At 52.7% G+C, this 18,345-nt stretch overlaps 1 protein-coding gene and 1 long non-coding RNA gene across 4 annotated transcripts; one reads left to right on the top strand and one right to left on the bottom strand.

Annotated features, from left to right (window-relative positions):
• Positions 1–409: 409 nt before the first annotated feature.
• On the bottom strand, positions 410–9,386 carry PEX26 (peroxisomal biogenesis factor 26). Of its 3 annotated transcripts, none has more exons than XM_032644526.1 (5): positions 8,826–9,386; positions 7,648–7,788; positions 6,908–7,203; positions 5,286–5,432; positions 410–2,923 (listed from the first exon to the last, which is right to left on the bottom strand). In XM_032644526.1, exons 1-5 carry the CDS (start codon positions 9,038–9,040, stop codon positions 2,820–2,822), a joined length of 903 nt encoding a protein of 300 aa, XP_032500417.1. In that variant the 5' UTR covers positions 9,041–9,386; the 3' UTR covers positions 410–2,819. The 3 variants fall into 3 exon arrangements, with proteins under 3 accessions (XP_032500417.1, XP_032500418.1, XP_032500419.1); XM_032644527.1 differs by having other exon boundaries at positions 410–5,180; positions 8,826–9,192; XM_032644528.1 differs by having other exon boundaries at positions 410–3,498; positions 8,826–9,192.
• A 43-nt stretch (positions 9,387–9,429) lies between these two features.
• On the top strand, positions 9,430–14,514 carry LOC116760138. Its single transcript, XR_004351658.1, has 3 exons — positions 9,430–9,773; positions 13,432–13,570; positions 13,665–14,514. It is a non-coding gene; the product is annotated as an uncharacterized LOC116760138 (long non-coding RNA).
• Positions 14,515–18,345: the final 3,831 nt, after the last annotated feature.

Here is an 18,345-nt window from a genome sequence, read left to right as displayed (position 1 = left end):
CCACATCGTATCCTCTCAGAACCTGCAGGACCAGCCCACTCGCTCGGGCCGTGGTACCTTCCAGACACAGCTGCATGCTGAGAGCGAGCTTCGGCGGCTGATCTCCGGGCACGTGGGGGCACCGTGTGCAGCGAGGGGACGCTGGGTGGATAGGAGACCCTGGTCTCATGCAGGCTGTCACCTGGGGGCTCACTTCACTCTGGGGTCCCCATTTCCTTAACTCACAAAGGGGCTACAAGAGGTGGTCTTTCCAGATTTCCTGTCTGGAGACCCCACTATATGGGCCGCTTCTCTGGGCCGGACGTGTGCTGGGTGCTGGCGAGTGCTGGCCCACAGAAACATTTAATCTCCGTGCAAGATTGAACATTCTGGGAGCCCCCCCACCAAAAGTGAAAAGAAACAGGTGAAATTCATTTCAGTAATAGATTTTATTTAGCCCAATATACCCAAAAGATTGTCATTTTAACATGCAATCAATATAAAAATTATCGAGTTTCCACCTTTGTAGTTCTTCTATGTGTTTGAAAGCAGCGTGTATTTTACGTTTACAGAACATCTCCATATGGACCAGCCACACTTCACGGGCTCAAAGGCCATCTGCAGCTCATGGCGACCTCACTGGTCACCACAGGCGCTGGTGTGACAAGGCGGCTCTCCTTTCGCTTCGGACCTCGTCAAGCCCAGAGCTGAGGACCAGCCAGAGCAGCAGCTGCACCCTCAGAAACGGCCCGAGCCACCCGAGCAGCAGGGCCGAGTGCCTGTCTGACTAGGAGGGCTAGATGCCAAACAAGGCTGCGGAGCTCAAGACAGACAGGAAGCAGAGACCCTCAAGGCCTAGAGCAGGGCCACATGGGGGCTTCCGGGGCGAGAGAAGAGGCTGGAAAGTCGGGGCTTCCACAACACAAACCCACACACACACCTGTGGCAGAGGCCTCCCGTCATGTCAGTTACATCCACTTATTCTTTTAAATGCCTCTGAACACCTTCTAACCCCCCGCCTTCGGGCAGGCAATGGGAACACAGCTACCTCTCATGGGAGCTCTTACCCGGGGCAGGAGATGTGCTAACACCGCACCAGAGGCTCATTTACTCACCCACGTCCCTGTGAGGGAAGAACCAACTTACACATGCGGTTAAATCACTTTTCAACAGTCCCACACCCAGCGAGTGGGAGGGCAGGGATCTACCCTCGACTCAGCACTGCGAAGAGCCACACTCCCCAGCTTCAGAGAGGCCACAGAACCCCCCAATCACAAGGCCGTGGGGTCACCACACAGAAAGCACACGAAACGGGGGCCTGGAGCAGGGGACACCAGGAACGGACGCACAGAGGCAACCCCTGGGTAAGTCTGGAAGTTTGAAAGGGCTCATCAGGCAAAAGGGGAGCTGGGCCTCCAGAGGGCTCAGCAGGTGCAGAAGGCACAGCGGTGCGAGGGGTGCAGTGCTCAGAAAACTAAGACCATGGGGGGCTGGGCTGGATCAGAGGCCCCACGCGAAGTAGGGGTGTCCGCCAAAACCAGTGCCCAAGGGCCTACACAGCAAGAACCTGTGCTTTACCCTTGGGCCGGGGGAAGCCGTTGAAGAGTTTTATCCAGGGTGTGAACAGGACCAGATTTTAAAAATCATCCTGAAGGACAGAGAGCAAAGCTCGGTCGCCTCCTTTCCTCTCTGCAGGGCTCTTAACTCTTAGCTTCAGCGGACCAACCCTAGGACTAACCGCCCAGGCCTTCCACCACCCCACGGCACGTCCTCACACGGAAACAGGTAGGATTCTTGGGGCCACCGACAGGAAGCACTGAAACATTTCAGCTGCTCAAGCGCTAGGGCCCGTGTCTCCTCCCTGCACAGGAGTAAAATCGTTCGCTGCCTGCAGAGGCTCCCTCCACCCAACCCCCTCCACACATGCTTCCAGCTCACCTGACTACCCCGCTCCATTTTCAGCTCATCAGCCTTTGAGGCTGGCCTACTTTTCATGGTCACAGAAGCAGAAACACTTGCGTGTTATACAGGCAATAGAATATAACTAGAATAACAGGGCATAGGAAGGCGGGAACCAGTAAAGGCGTGTACCAAGGAGGCAGGGATGCAGGCAGAACCTGGTGAGACAACCATCGGGCGAAGCCCAACTACCGCATGGCAGGGGGAGGAGTTGACAGGAGGGAGAGAGGGCAGAGACACCGGTGTAACAGAGCCCCGCCTGGCCACTGACAACCTGGAAATCTGAGCTGAAGCCCAGGAGGCACCAGGCCAGATCCCCTCACCCAGCACCAGGGGCTCAGGAAGCCATGCCTGGTCTGAGCAGAGATGGGCCCACTGCACACCTCGGGGAGGGGTAGTGGTAAACCAGACCAGACTGTGGAGCCCTCACCCTGCCCGGGGAGGGCCTGCACTGGGGGCGACCTTCAGAGGTTAAGTGTTCCAAGCAAGTGAAAGGCCAAGTCCCTCCACCAGGACCTTGTTCTGAACTTCCAGCTTCATGAACACCCTGGCCTGAAAAATCAAACCCCTGCCTTTGCAGGAAGATGAAATGTTTCAAGGACAAAGCACTCTCCTTTCCCAAACCCCTCCTGTGCAAGGGGCCTCTGCAGGGCTGTGCATCTTGTTTCCACACCACCTGCCAAGCCGGCCAAAGTGGGGCGCAAAGGGGAGGGCATTCAGGCAGCAAGATACAGTGCCTGGGCCAGGTCAGCTCCTCCTAGAATTAGGCTGGCCGCACTGGCAGGGCCCATCCAGCTGCAAGAAACAGGCTGCCGTGGATGATTGGCTCTGTTGTCCGGCAGCCTTAGGGACCAGGCGGTCAAGGTGAGCAGGAAGACCACTCAGTCGTGGATGGGAGGCCGGCGGAGAGGAGAAGCCACGGCCTCGCGGATCCGACGGAAGATCTGAGCCAGCTTGTAGAGGAAGGGCAGGGAAGCGGGAGAAGCTGCAGGGAGAGGTGAGTCAGTGGGCCCCTTCCCGCCCAGACTCTCCCGCCTGGGGAGCGACCCACGCTGGTGCCCCTTGTCCCCTCCCGACAGGAAAGAATGTCCCTTTCTCCAGGATATAGACTCTGGGATGTATTTTCTTCACTTGGATTACAGTGACCTTCAGCTTGCTCAGAAAAAGATCCAAATTTATTATGTTTTAACCTAACTTTTTAATACACAAAAAACTGGTAACGGTGGCCCCCTCTGGGGAGAGGAATTTAGGAAGAGACCTTTCACTACATTCCTTTTTGTATCTTTTAAATTTGGAGCCAAGTGACAGTATTACCTATTTTTATCATAAGTTAATTATATTGAAAACAAAAGTAAAATCCACCTCTTTTGAATGAGAGCTGAGTTGGCTGTTTGTTTTGGTTTATTTTTCCTTATTTGAATTACTGATTTTTAATTGATTTTTTTTTTCTTTCTTAAAAAGCAATATGTTACTGGAACTTCCCTAGCAGTCCGGTGGTTAAGACTCCACGCTTCCAATGCAGGGGGCGCAGGTTCAATCCCTGGTTGGGGAGCTAAGATCCCGCATGCCACAAGGCGTGGCCAAAAAAAAAAAAAAAAATGTTACTTTTAAGAAAGCCATTATAGTCCACCCTCTTTACATCCTCTCTGCCGAGTTCTAACTGCAGCCCAGCCCTGGGTTCTCGCCAGCTCTGCACTGAGTCAAGACTGTCCTGAGGGTGGGACCACAGCCGGGGCTCCCTGATGGAAGAAGCTCAAACGGTCCCTTGCTGTACCCACTCAGGAGACCAGGGCTTATGAGACTGAAGGACTCATAAGAACCATAAAAAAGTTTCGAAGCCTCTGGAACAAAGTAAAAGGTCAGATGGTGGACAGGAATGAACACAAACTCTCCTCAGCTTCCCTGAGGCCTAACAGAGCTGTTCAGAGGGAACTCCTGCTCAGTGTTCAGCCAAGGGGTCAAAGGGACAACCTGAGCTGTGCAGAAACGGCTCCTGAACGAGAAAAAGGGAAGTGGGGGACACGGGCAAGATCTAAGGCTAAGTCAAGAGCAACAGACACACGTTTGTGTGACTCTGGAGTCATCTTTTCTCTTTTCTCTCTGGTTCTTAGGTTTCTCAACCAAAAACGAAAGAAAATGAAGGGACTGAAACAAGGGTTTCCAGTTTTCCTTTCAGTTTTGAAAGTTACATAATCCTAAAACTAGATTCATGAGATTAGGTCGTAACTCACACAGAGCAAGACACAGAAAAGTCCACGAGTGAGCACCTAACCATTGACCCAGTGCTTACAGGTCTGAGGAATTAACCCTCAGCAAAGAGCACAGCAGAAAACGGAGTAAGAAATCATCAAAATGTTCAACGATAGGGCATTGTAAAATCAATTATGGACGTTCCTATAATTTGAAATATTATTTAGCCAGGTAAAGCTTTAAACACATTTTTTTTTTTTTTTTTTTTTGGCTGCGCTTCGGTATCTTAGTTCCCTGACCAGGGATCCAAACTGGGCCCTCAGCAGTGAAAGCGCAGAGTCCTAACCACCGGACCAACAAGTCCCTAAAGCCATGTTTTAAAGAATACTTGTAGAGGGATGGGCAATTGGAAGAAGGTACTTCCAGTTATAAGATACATAAGTATCAGGAATGTAATGTACAACATGACAAATATAATTAACACTGCTGTGTGTTAGATACAGAAGGTAAGAGAGTAAGTCCTAAGAGTTCTCATCCGAAGGAAAAAAATTTTTTTCTATTTTTAAATTATTTATCTATATGAAATGATAAAGCTTCACTAGACACACTGTGGCAATCATTTCATGATGTATGTGAGTCAAATCATTATGCTGTACACCTTAAACTTATACAGTGCTCTATGTCAATTATAACTCAATAAAACTAGAAGGAAAAACAAAGAATACTTAATGACACAGAAAATTGCATCTATATCCAGAGAAAGACTAAGTATAACCATTACAGTAGCCGGCTTATGGGTGATTTCTGTTTTCTCCTTTATACTTTTCTCTATTTTCCATATTCTCTAAAATATTATATATATTTTTCTATTGTAATTGTATTTCTACAATTTAATATGTTTTAAATTAACATAAAGTTTTTACTCATTATGATGACGTTTTTCTTTTTTAACTCTGAGGCTCTCCTCAGAGTTCACCCCTGGACGTCCAGGGTCAACAGGGCAGAGTGGACTTTCTCCAGGGCTGGCTCCTGCTTGGGTCCACCAACTCCTCCTTGCAGAAGAGACCAGGGAAAACCTCCACCCCCAGGAGGGCTCCCAAGGGCCAGCCCCTGTCAACCGCCCCGTCCCCAGGAGGGCGGGAGGCGTCTTCACTCACCGGGATCAAACCTCACCACCAAGAGGCAGAGAAGCAAGGCAGCCAGGAGGCTCTTTCTGAAGGGCAGGGAAAAGAAGTGCCTCACCGCAGAGTCCCAAAGCTGGCGAAGCAACGTCAGTAGTGACAGGAACCTGTGGGAGGAGGAGCCTGGCCGGGGAGACGGAGCATAACTTCAGGGTAAGAACCAGCTTCCCTGACTCTGAGCTTTGAGCTTGATTATAAAAGTCGAGCAAAAGGGTAACAAGACTGGCTTTCTCATGCAGTTCATAAAGTGGTTCTAAAGGAAGTTCCAAAAGCTCCAAAGGTGCTTTAAGGACAGACTAAATCACCAGAATACCATCTCCTTACGAGAGGACTTTGACAGAAACGTCTACTCAGCCAGGGAAACCTGGCACATCTGGTGCTTCTTTAATAGCCTGACTACTTTACAGCATTTTGGCCTAAGACGTATGCATGGAGTTACACAGGGCAATAGTTCCTGATGATCGATGAATGCAGAAAATAAAGGGCACCTAATAGGTACAGTGAAGAATTCCAGTCTTGGACCGTGAGTACAAACATGAACACTACCTCCCAGCCCTGAACTCCTCCTTCCCAGGCAGTGGACAGGCAGGGGGTCTGGGGGGTCACGTGTAGTCCCTGAAGTCAACAACCTGTTTGCAAAGAAGTGATCCTAACTCAGCAGGTCCATGCTCACAAAGAAAGCACAGAAAGGAAAACACTTTGGAAACAGGACTTCAGTCTCCTAACGGGCCTTTCATGTAAAACGGACTAGGCCTATTCTACGTGTTACCAACAGAAAAAGCAAGAATCAGTAGGTTAGAAACTACCAGAAGGAAACGTTAAACTCAGCCTCAGGAAGAACTTCCTTAAAGAACTGTCCCCAGCTGCATCAGGAGACAGGGACTTTTCTGTCCTTGAAAGTATTCATGTACAGACTAGACGATCACTCGAGGAAAAGGTGATGAAGAGGCTTCAGGGACCAGGGAAGAGTCCGGAGTAGAGAGCCTTTAAGTCCACCCCCCCCCCCGCATCCCTGCCCGTGCAGGCGCCCTTGCAGCTGCTAGCCAGGTGCACGGTGTTGGGTCTTGAAGCGGCTTCCACCGTTTATAAAGCTGCACTCTACTGGCAGAAGCTGGCTGGCCCTGAAACGGGGCAGACGTCAATCCCTGAAGAAGACCCTGAGCGAGAGGTCTGCTAAGGGAAGGCACACAGGAGGCAGGGCAGGGGCCCAAACGGAATGCCGCAAGTCGAGCTAACAAGTTACCATGTCAGCTGTTCATTCTCCTTTGGCTATCCCCAACTACACCTCAGCGGGGTCTGCATTTGGGCCAGCATTTAAAGCAGTAACATCCCACCCAGGCCAGCACCGTGGAGGCAGACCTAACGACAGGACCCCAAGGAGAAGGTGGCTGTCAGGAGACAAAAGCCAAGTTTCTGTCTGAGGACTGCACCACCCACCTTTCACTGCCACCTTCCGAGGGTCTGGGCTGGGCTATCTAAGCACCCCAACAGGTTTCATATTCTGTGATCTGGAAGTTACTCACACAAAGAACTGCTCCAAGGTTCAGGAGAAAGCCCATTACTTCCCTGTAGAGAGGCCAAAAAGGACAACGTCTCACCTTCCTGGTTTAGCTTCTGGGTCTCCTCAGAGCCAGACTCTGCGTGTTTCTGCTGTTGCCTCGCCGTGCTAATGGCCTGAAGTGCGTCCAGCCGCTGCGTCTCACTGAAGACTGCAGAGCCCGCCACCAGCTCTTCAGCCTCCGACAAGCAGCCCAGAGGAAGCAGCACCCGCTGCAGGTGAAGTTCTGCTAAGGCTCTGTACTCTGGAAGGCCCTGGTTGTCAGCATCTTGGAGCCAAGCACTGACCGTATCCAGCACAGCTCCAGGCTCTCGCATCTTGCTGTATAAAAGAACACTGCAGCCCCAAATAATCCAACCCCGAAAAAAGAGCAGTCAGTTCTTCGCAGTTTGTTAATTTCTCATAATCACCACACTCCTCCCACCCAGCCCGGCCCCGGCCCTCCAGCCCTTCCCTCCAGGATGCTGACACGCTAAGAACCAGGAGTTCTTAGGAGAAGCAAGAAGCTCTCTCAGCTCTGACACACCCCACTTCTGTCACCCCACTGCTCGTCTCCTATTCCTTCCTCTTTTCCCTTCCCCCCTCCTAAATTCCTCCTTCCACATCTTTTATCGTTATGTTTTGAAGTCGGGGGCGGCGGCACAGGGAAAGAATCAGATCTGAAGGGAAATGGTATGGAAGGGAAAAGAGGAGATATCAGGGCTGCATCGGCAGAAGACTGGAAAAGCCTCTTGCTCCTGCACTGACCCGTGGGGAAGCAGTAAGGACCTAAGGACCTACCACAGCTCCAAGACTTTGGGGGGCAGCTTCTCAGGAACCTGGTAACACCGAAGAACCCAGGACAGCACTTCCTGCCACCGATCCATCTCTGCCAGCGCCTGGATCCCCACAACACACAGAGAGCATTTCACCTCCAAGCAGCTGTCCGCAGAAAAGCCAATTCAAGTCCAGAAGTGGTTCCCCTGCATTGCCATTCCCACCTCCACCCTGAGACTGTTCCTCGCCAGCTCCCAGCTCAGCAGCCATCACCTCTCTCCTCGCCACTGACATTCCAGTGGGCCTCACAATTACCGTCACTCTCATGGGCCCCAACACAAGAGAAAACTGCCCTCTTCCCAGGAGCTAAAAGTTCCTGTAAACCTAGAGGCAAACCTAGAGGCTGCTGCCCAACACACATCCCTGTATCCAGGTAAATTCAGGGTTAGCAAACAGGAAGGGTTCATTTACTCCCGAGGGGAAAAAGTCAAAGGGCAGCACAAATGTGTGGGTGGAAAGAGAGCTGGAGCTAAGAGTTTGCTTAGTGAAGAAAGGCGCAGGAGCAAGGTCTCCGCCTGAGGGCAGCACCCAGAATCACAGCCTTCAGCATTTACTGCAACAAGCCTTCACCGACCCCTCAACACACAGCCAGGGCTCCCCAGTTCATCCATCCTTCTCTGGGGACTCTACCCCCTCCCTACTGCGGCCTAATCCAACTCTACAACCCACAGAGAAATGATGCCCTCAGCTACAGGAGAGGCTAGCAGCATCAGGAAGAGCAAGGCAGCACCAAAATTCCGATTCTTTGATACGATCCTTCAACAGGACCAGAACACACCCATTTATCAGCCAAGGTGAGAGCGCTCGGGGGAAGGGTGCGCCTAGGAGAGAACTTCGCCACCTGCTTACTGAAGTGATTTAACAACTCAATTCTATCTTCCCGTCAGGCATTCTACCCTGGAACAGGGAGAAAGAACTGGCTGTGGGTCCCCCTGAGCCCGTTACACTACTCAACCTCTTCCTCCTCACTGGGCAGCGCCTCGTTCTCTCCCCGGAGAACCCGCACAAGGTGAGCCGCTGCCTCCGGAGAGTCACCGCGAGAAAAGAAGGCATAAGGCTGGCGTGAGCGACCGGATGGCAGGAGCGCTGGGGTCTGGCGCCCCTCCCACCGCCCCCGGAGGCGAACCGAGCCCAGCACTTACGCGCCCGCCGGCTCCTCCGCCAGGCCCTGCCAGGCGCGTTCGCAGGTGCGCAGCGCCGCGCGGAAGTCCAGGTGCACCACCAGCAGGTCGGCCGCCTCCTCCAGCAGAAGCGCGGCCGCCGACGGCGCCGGAGCGGCGCGCACAGGCTCGCTGCTCCGCAGGAGCCCCCCGAGCCCCCTCAGGGGGACTGCGGAAGTCGCTGGGTCACTCCTCATAGGCCGGCGCCAAGCCGCCGCCCTATGCGGGCTGCGGGGTACCCGGTGCGGCCTGGGGAGGAGGGAGAGTACTCACAGCCTGGCCCACAAGCCTCCCCGAGGCCGCACCCCGAGAAGGAAACCGGGGAGCGGCTGGGCTCTCCTGCGGTTCCGGCGCGGGACAGCCTCGCGCCCTCGGGTTTGCAGAGCAATGCGTCCTTGGACACCCGGCCCCACCACAGGGACTGGGACCCTCGGCCCGAGGAGGGCCGCTCCCTGGCCTCTCTAGCTGCAGAGTCGCCAGCCCCGGTGCGAGAACGCGGCCAGCGACATCGCTGCGCGCGCAGCCCCCGCCGACGCTCCGGGCTCGGCGGCGCGACGGCACTCTGGGAGTTGTAGTCCGGCTCCTGAAGCGGCCGGCCTCCCGGCGCAGCTGGGAACTGCGGACTACAAGCCCCGGCATGCCGCGTCCCGAAAGTCGTGGCAGCTGGAGGAAGCCCGGCGACGGAAGCCGCGGGCTGTTGGAGTTGAGGCCCAACGGGGTGCGGGCGTAGGCGTGGTTCTCCGGCACCTGCTGTGGGGACGCCCCGCGGGCAGCGGGCGGGAAAGGGCGTCTGTGTGCCGTCTTCCGCCGGGCTCCCGCCCGGCTCCCGGTCAGTCCGCACGGAGACTCCATACCTCAGGCCAAGTAGAGAGCTCGTGGAAAACAGCCGTACAGTGTGTAATGCAGTTTGCAGTAAAGCACTGGGACAGAGTAAGTATTCCATACGTTACGGCTGCGATAGTAATTATTAAGTGGTTGTACACAGACACGTAAGTGACATTTATTATTATATTCTGTGCTTCACTCAGGCTTTTGGGGGCCTCCCAGGTTTGTGTTACCTCAGTTCGGTTCCTCCCAGTTCCTACCTTTGAAGTCTCTCGAAGCGGGTCCGCTTGTGATTAGATGAGACGGACCAGGCTAGGCGCAGGGTCAGGACCTGCCCGCGTCGGCCTCCCCTTCCCTGGTCAGCAGCCTGGGCCCTCAGCTGTCCGCAGAAAGTCCTCCCGGAAAGCTGAGGCAGAAGCGTTCAATGCGTCAGACTCTGCGGCTGAGAAGTGTGGAGCCGTAACCGTATAAGGTGACGAAGCCAGGACTCACTTCTTCCGCAGATACCTAACCTCCTAAGTGCCAGGCCTCGTTCTAAACACTGAGGGTCCCACTGAACAAAGGCAAAAATAGCAGCCTCTGTGGAGTTTCCATATAGTGAAAGGAAACAAAATTGAACACGAACGAGTGAAGTACATACAGTCGTATGTCAGGTGGGGATAAATGCTAAGGAGAAGTAAACCAAATACAGAAGAGAGCTTGGGAGTGACAACAGGGACGACAGCTAACTTTGTTTTCTAACAGTAAAGCCAGGGCTGGAGCATAGCAGAGAGAAAATGTGGCCCTTGAGCTCAGGACTGGCCTCCGTTGGTGGGGTCACTGCCCTCGGGACCAGTATATACTCAGCGTGCATCTTAAATCCCTCTTCAACTCCGGGCGCAGTATTCATTCCCACACAGCAAACTCCGGAGGCAAGCAGGCCAGAGGAAAGTGTGGATCAGTTCAAGGCTGAAGTTACCAAAATGTTTTATCAGTTCTGCCTCGAGTCTGACAGCAGCTAATGAAGATCATTAGAAATGACATAATTATTGGACTGCAACGAACAAAAAACCTGTTTCTCAGAGCTGGTTTTAGAAGTCTTCCCTGAAAAATCGGGTAAGCAGTAGCATCAGAACATGGATGTACCAGGCCTGGGCGAGCTGAGACTGGTACAGCCACGCCTCAGCCTCCGGAAGTGCCACCTCCAAGCTTTTGCTGCCTGAAAAAGGCCCCTTCCTTCATCCCTAAGGAGAAGGTTCTTGCAATGCCCAGGCCTTTCCAGGAGATGGCAGCACAGCCCTAAAAGAAGCCAACTTGCCAGCAGGTGTAGTGCCGTGGCTGCCGGAATGAGGTCAGGATATTTAAGGAAGTGGGCGGTTGCAAAAAGCCATATAAAAATAGGATTGTGTTCTATTTCTGTGTTTCACCCAATCTCTGACTGTGCAGGACTACATAGTGATCTGGCTGTCACCACACAACTTCAGCACTGCTGTACCCGCCGCCTGATTCCTGAACACCAGCACTGTGACGCTCCCCACCCCCCACCCGCTTCTGAACGTACCCAGAACTTCTCAGCCTAAGACGCGGCAGCCCTAATGTATTCCAGCTGAGGGAGAGTGAACAGGGCCCATGACTCAAGCTTTGAAACCACCTAGCCTCCCCCGGGATAAAATGAGTGGAAACAAGCCAGTTCTCTCAGACCTGTAAGACCTGACCCATCTCAATATTTGTTTTGCTGGAATGCTTTCATTTTGGGAAAACTAGTAAATGAGACTCAAAACCCACTTGATAGCCATCCCCCAGCCCACCCAAGCTCTGGGACCTGCCACTCTCCCTTCTGTTCGTCGGGTGCTCAGTGTATCTTGCCTGAGAAGTGTCCTGAGGGTGTGGATCTGCTCGGCTGCTTTGAGCAAGTGATGAGTCCGTGTTTCCATAGCAAAAAGGGCTCTGGTCTGGGAGATGAGCTACACCATTTGGAATCCCGAGGGCCTCTGAAAAGTCAGGCCAGTCCTCTGAGCCTCGGTTTTCTCATCTGAGGACATTGACACCAACACCTGCCATGTGGGTGGTTGTAAAGGTCAGAAGAGGTCATGTGACAATGCCTAGAATGCCTTTTTAAAAACATTTATTGGTTTGTTTGACTCTGCTGGATCTTCATTGCTGCACGCTGGAATCTTTAGTTGTGGCCTGCAAACTCTTAGTTGTGGCATATGGGATCTAGTTCCCTGACCAGGGATAGAACCCGGGCCCCCTGCATTGGGAGCGCAGAGTCTTAGCCACTGGACTACCAGGGAAGTCCCTAGAATGCTTTAAATCACTGGAATAGTTCAGGCTGATAATAAGATGAGATGATACACTGGGGGTGGGTAAGAAGAAGAAAGAATCCAATTCCACCTCAAAGTCCTGTAATCTTACTTTCTGACCCAGAATCAGACTCTTGACCTTACAAAGGTCAGATGCCCACATCTAGAGTCTGCCCTTTCCAAGCTGGCCATGCATTTCGTGATGATAGGCAGCATCCATAGCTGCCCCTCTGGGCACGCTCGTCCAGCCAGAGCCCCTCTGTACAGGGACACCAGTGGGAAAGCCCTGCAGGCAGTAGGATCATGCCTGGTGTGGACTTTGGCTAGAAGCAAGCCAAAGACATAAATATTGGCAGGGTGGAGATGATGCTTTTCCAGGCTGGTCACGGGCCCCAGACCTTCGTCAGTTAGATGGCATTTTTATGGCTCATTTTAGAGCCTGGACTTGGAGTTCAGGGCAGAACTCTGCTTCCCGTCTCCTCCTCTCCAGGTACACACACAGTGCTCACTTTGCTTCTGTGTCTAAGGAGTGTCGTCATCCCCACCCCGTGCAGTACTTTACAGCATAGGAACGCCGGCTCAGTTTGGTGCTCCAGCATCAACCATGTGCTGGGCGCTGTTCTGAGTGCTTTACATCCACCTCATCTTAATCACCAGCAGCCCTGCGACAACAGCCCTGCTGTGGCCCCCAAGTTGTGGGTGTAGAAGCCAAGGCAACAGGGCAGTCACACAGGAATGCAGAGGGGGGCTGGGACCTCAGTAAGGCAGTTTGGCTCGAGTGTTTTTTCTCAGCTGATAACGTAATTCTGGCTGTACAAGGTGCTCTCACCCTGTTTGAGCTGGACAGCAAACCTGTGAGCAAGGCAATACAGGTATATTATTCTTATTCCTATCACTAGATGGGAAATTAAAGCTCAGAAACTGTCTGAGTTCAGAACTCATGGTTTCAGTGGCAAAGCTGGAACAACTACTGGAGACTTCTCTCACCAGAGCCCACGGCAGGGCATTCTTCAGAGGGCTGGCAATAGCTCCTCCCTATCTGCCCTCAGCGCGACCGGGAGCCCCCCACGCAGACCTGCCCTCCAATTTCCACATGTTCTCACCCACCCCGGGAGCCAGAGGGTTCACCTGAGCAAATCTTCACGATGCCAGACCAGGCCTGATGTGAAACAAGTAACGGCTGCTCACTGGGGACTAGTCAGCCCTGCTCTGTCGTGGAAGGTGGAAGGATGCTGGGCCCTCCTGAGTCTTCCCTGGTCCCACTCAACTCAAGCTAATCACTCCTCCCTTCAAACTCCCCACTGTGCTTTGCATTTTCTTATAGTTATTTGTGCCATTCCCTTACTCAGCGGTGCCATTCCTGAGGACTCCTGAGTGCCATTCCTTATCTCAGGGGGCATCTGGCATGGTGCAAAGCGGTAGGCATGCGCTGCTCCAAGGGCCCCCGCCTCCCCTGAGCTGTTTTGCATCATTTGATCTAGACTTGCAGGTACCCTCACTGGTGAGCACTGTGAGAAAGGCTGGAAGCTGAGGAGATACATGCCCTAATGCAGCCCGCCCAAAAGGAGGGACACGTGGCGGTGTTTCCAGATACTGGTACCCCGGCCTGCCTACTTGCCTGTGAGTGATTTGCAATGTTCCTTCTAGTGCTCCCTTCCTTGTTTCCTAGGAAATAATCGAATAAACTTAGTCACCCTGAGTGATACAATTTCAGGGTTGGAAGGAGCCTTATTCTACAGCCAAACTGAGGCCAGGAAGGGGAAGCGACAGCTGCTGTCACCCACAGAAGGATGCAGCACCCCTGCCCCCGACATGCTGCCCCAGAGAGGACCTCGCCTTGACTTGAAGTGTTTCCTCACCAGCCCAGAGATCCCCGTGCTTTGGGGTGGGTCTCAGCATCCAAGGCCACTGTTCATGCCCAGATCCTGCTGGGAAGAGCACTCCCCACCCCAGGGCTCCCTCCCTGTACCCACCCCCATCCCCAGAGCAGCTCTGGTCCCCAAAACCTGTGGCTTCCCCCAGCGGGCCCTCGGGAGGGGCTCTCAACATAGTTTTAATAGTTCAGTTGTATGGTTACCTGAGATGAAGCTACGATTCTTACTGATCAATAGATTTTATTTTCTAGAGAAACATTCCAAAAGAGGGTTGATGGAGGGGCAATTAAAAGTGGTCATTTGTATTTAAAAGCCTGGGAACCACTGACAGAATCTTTATGTCCCAAATTATTTCCTGAAGTTACTTCTCCAAATGGAATTTCGGGTCAGCAAGCCCTGATGAAGGCATATGGGCAGTGGGTAAGGAGGAGAAATGTTGGGAGGATTTCCAGAAATCTTCATTTCACACCTGACCCAGGTGAGGGCAGTGGAAAGAGAGGGGTGGTGAGAACCTCAAAGAAGCAGAAGGGCGGCGCTCCCAACCTTGGAGGCTTCAGTCAGCCTGAAAATTGGTTTTCTTACTCAGCTGTCTACAGCGAGGAAAACACACATGTGCCCAACACTATCCCACGGGTCCAGGGCCTAAAAGAAATAAAGTAATAACTATAAAATAAACAAAAGGAATTGCAGTTTGCCTTTGCATTTGTCTTAATGATTTTTCTCAGACTGTAACCTCAAGGGCGTCTTGGTATCCTCACCTGAGCCTAGTGCCCTGCTCCACAGGTAAGCTGACCCCACCCAGCATCTGGTTCTGGGGCAGGTTCAGAATGACACCAGGTGGAATGCGTGAAAGCTGGTAAAGTGAGGAAAACAGGTGTCTGAACATATTTTTTTAACCCATGACAATTCAGTTCATTTCAAAAATTGTTCAGGACTACTTGGCCAAGGTCCAGTTTGTTGGTTTTGTAAAAGCCTCTTTCCCTGCAAATCAGTCTGCGCAGGAAAGATCACCCTTCCGGGGCGGGGGGGGGGGGGGGTAATCAGGAAGCCCCAGGAGGTGCCAGTCCACGAGTCTGGGTTGTGAGGTTCCACCACCACAGGGCCTGACGTGGCAGCCCTCTCTCTGGCTCCATGTTAACGTGGGCTTGGGTGAGAAGTCTTTCTGGGGACATCCTCAGTGTCTGTGGCAACAGGAGGGAGCCTGCCCTCTCCGGGGATGGGCTGCCCCAACAGACAGGCTGTCCTGGAGCCTGCGCGGACTCGCCTTGGGCGTCCTCTGGGAAGAAGGTCGTGAATGGTGAGGCGTGCGTCACCGTCCCTCCTATCTTGTGTCCTGCTGGGAAGCGAGTTTGTTCTTTGTGCGTCTGGTTCTGAGATGTAGTGGGACAGTGGGAGTGGACTAGGTAGGCTCACCACACCCTTCCCCTAATCCCTCGTGACAAAAGGTGATTCCCTGGGTCGCATGAAGGAGGGGGTGAGTTCCTGAGTCCTAGGGACTGCAGAGAGCAGAGGTGGAAAACCGGAGGCTCGACCTACCCCTCGATGGTGAAACTGCTGTGTGGGTACAGCCTAGGAAGTAAACAGACGTGAAAGCGTCCCTTCCTGTCTTTCTGGGGCCATCCTGGAGGGACTCCATCCCCCTCTGGCTTCTCTTCACAGGCCTTGGGCGTAATTTCCACAGACACGCCTAAGAAAACGTTCTCTGGGGTTAAAGGATCCTCCTCACATTTTACAGCCTCTAATCAGAGTGTTTAGTACCTGCTCTTTTAACTGTTTTTGTTAAAATGATGCATACCCAGACAAGACCAAAAAGGACAAGAATCATCTGAAATCCCACCATCCATAAGTGACAGCCTTAACCCTTTGATGGCCACCCTCCATAAACACAGCGTGCTCGTATGATTAGACGTGACTGTGCTGCCCTGTGACCTGGTGTGCGGTGTGCACAGGAGTCCTTCTTACTCCGCAAGTGGACATGGTACTACCCACACCTAAAACAAGAAATGAATAATCCTGCTGTTCCTGGTGACACTTTACATGCTTATAGCTCTTTGTACTAAAAAGCAATTGTACCTCCTTGATCCCGTGGAAACTTGGGGCCGGGAGGAGACCTCTGGGGCTTCCATCGCCCTTGTCTGTGTGCTCAGTTCTAATCACCCCTCATCATTAAGTTGTAAAGTGTAGTTCTTTACAGCTTAGAAAGCACCTTTACATTATTTTCATTGATCATCACAAAATGAGACGGTCATAAACGAGACGTAATCACAGTGCGATGATGGTGCGTGTGGAGACTCACGACTCCATGTGTGCAAGGCACTAACAGTCACAGCGGCGTTTACTGAGAAGCCGCAGCGCCAGGCTCTGTGCAGGGGGCCGCACGTGGTCTCGGGATCCCCATCCTAGAGAGAGAATGCCTGAGGGTCAGAGAAGTCAAGTAGACCGATTGCGTGTCCACAGTGGACCCTGGCAGGACTCTGATCCAGACGTGCATCCCTTCGGGCAGCGTCTCCACTTCATAGATGAGGAAACCAAGGCCAGAGATGAATGACTTGCCTCAAGTCCCAGGGCCAGGATTCTAACCATTTGCTTCTAAGCTGCTGCTTCCGCCGCATGCGACCAGTCCCTTTCCTGTAACTAAAGGTGCTGGGTGGCAGAACTCTTCCCTCAAGTATCTGGAGAAGGGAGTTCTTGCTAAGATCTTTCAGGGAATTCCCTGGCAGTCCAGTGGTTAGGACTCCACAGTGGTTGGGGAACTAAGATCCTGCAAGCCGCGTGGCGTGGCCAAAGGAAAAAAAAAATCTTTCAAAAATCCTTCCTGCTGCACCGAAACCTCTGTGCCTTCTTCAGAGGGAGCAAAGGTCAGCCTCTTGCACAGAGACTGAGCTTGCTGCCACACCCAGGCATGAGCCGAGGAGCTCAGAGCAGGCCCAGCCCATCCCTTCTTCGTGACTTTCTTGTGCTTTCAGCATAGGGCAGAGTTGTCTAACTCATCCACTCCTTTCAGAGAGGAGAGAGCGAGCGCGCATTTATTCTTGAGGATATGAAACAAAGGATGATGAAACAAAATGGAATGAGATGCAGGGAAACTATTTAAATGCAGGGTGGGTGGAAGGCACATACAAGGAACGAAACAGCATCTTTTGGACATGTAGGCAAAGGATTGGCTTGTGAAGGCAATGAGGCAATCAAAGTTAATATTTTCCTCTTTAAAGACAGCAATTTTTATTTATAAAGCACTCCTTGCTGGCACGAGCTCAAAGCATTTACTGAGTGCTGGATAATTACCCCTCCCAACAAACAATCTGGCAGGTAGGAAAAGAGAGATAATTATCCCTATTTACAGGTGGGGAGACGGAGCCACAACCAAAACCAGCTTCCGAGACCTGAAACCAGAAGGTGAGCCTCCTCATGGCACCTTCCGCCCCTGCGTCCAGACGTCCTCCTGAGAAAGGACAGCCCACTTGCTGGCGGGGGCTCGTCGGGAACTACAGCTCCCAGCAGACACCGAGAGGGGACGCTGTGCCCCTAGTGCCTGTTCCAGATTCCCAAATATGGAGAAGGACTGGGTTGGGGAAGAGGAACCGAATGTTCCCCGAGGGGGAGAGAGGGGGAGGATGAGGTAAGTTTGGAATATTTAACTCTATCACCTAAACGTCTGCCTGGGCTTTGAAAAGCAGCAGCCACGGTCATGGCCTCAGTAAATCTAGAAGAGCTCACCTTGAAATCAGGCAGTTATCTCAGCAGAGCCCTGTTTTCTCCTAAGATTAGGTGTGTGCTGTTCTAGGAGGGCAGATACCCTTTCTCTGAGTCCGACCAGCTCAGAAAGTGATGTTGGCAGTGTTGGGAAAGGAATCCAAGTGGAGGACAGCTCTGCTGCCATGGGAGCGACATTCCAGGGGCTGGGCTGGCAGCCGAGCCCAGGATGAGCTGAGCGGGGAGGACAAGGGTTACTCTTTTCCTGCTGTGGAGGCTGCTGAGCCCGCCTGGTAGGAAAGGACTCTTTCCCGTTCTGTCTTCATTGTGTCAACAAACATTTCTAAAAGCACATCCACTCGAGGTCCTGGGCTGGATGCTGGGCAGGATGCTGGGCAGGATACGCATCACCAAGACCAGATCTCTGTCCTCAGGACGCTTTCTACAGGGGAGGACAGGCACACGAGGAAACGATGCGAGGCGGTGTGTTTTTTGTTTGTTTGTTTTTTATTTTTGGCTGTGTTGGGTCTTCGTTGCTGTGCGCGGGCTTTCCCTAGTTGCAGCGAGCGAGGGCTACTCTTCGTTGTGGTACGTGGTCTTCTCATTGTGGTGGCTTGCTGTGTAGCACAGGCTCTAGGTGCGTGGACTTCAGTAGTTGTGGCACGTGGGCTCAGTAGTTGTGGCGCACGGGCTTAGTTGCTCCGCGGCATGTGGGATCTTCCTGGACCAGGGTTCGAACCCGTGTCCCCTGCATTGGCAGGTGGATTCTTAACCACTGCGCCATCAGGGAAGTCCCAGGTGGCGTGTTATTTACACTGTCCATCTAGC

The sequence above is a fragment of the Phocoena sinus genome, chromosome 10 (assembly GCF_008692025.1).
Source record: "Phocoena sinus isolate mPhoSin1 chromosome 10, mPhoSin1.pri, whole genome shotgun sequence".
NCBI classification, from domain to species: domain Eukaryota; kingdom Metazoa; phylum Chordata; class Mammalia; order Artiodactyla; family Phocoenidae; genus Phocoena; species Phocoena sinus.
Note: the sequence above shows the minus strand (reverse complement) of the source record. Positions and strands in the feature narration are given on the sequence as shown.

Bases quoted from the DNA above. Each gene is read 5' to 3' on its own strand.
- PEX26 (XM_032644526.1), bottom strand. From the start codon at position 9,040: ATGAGGAGTGACCCAGCGACTTCCGCAGTCCCCCTGAGGGGGCTCGGG. The intron at 5,433-6,907 runs GTGAGACGTTGT...CTCCCCGGCCAG, and splicing joins CCAGAAGCTAAACCAGGAAG to GCTCCTCCTCCCACAGGTTC. The intron at 2,924-5,285 runs GTGAGTGAAGAC...CTCTCCCTGCAG, and splicing joins GGTGGTGAGGTTTGATCCCG to CTTCTCCCGCTTCCCTGCCC.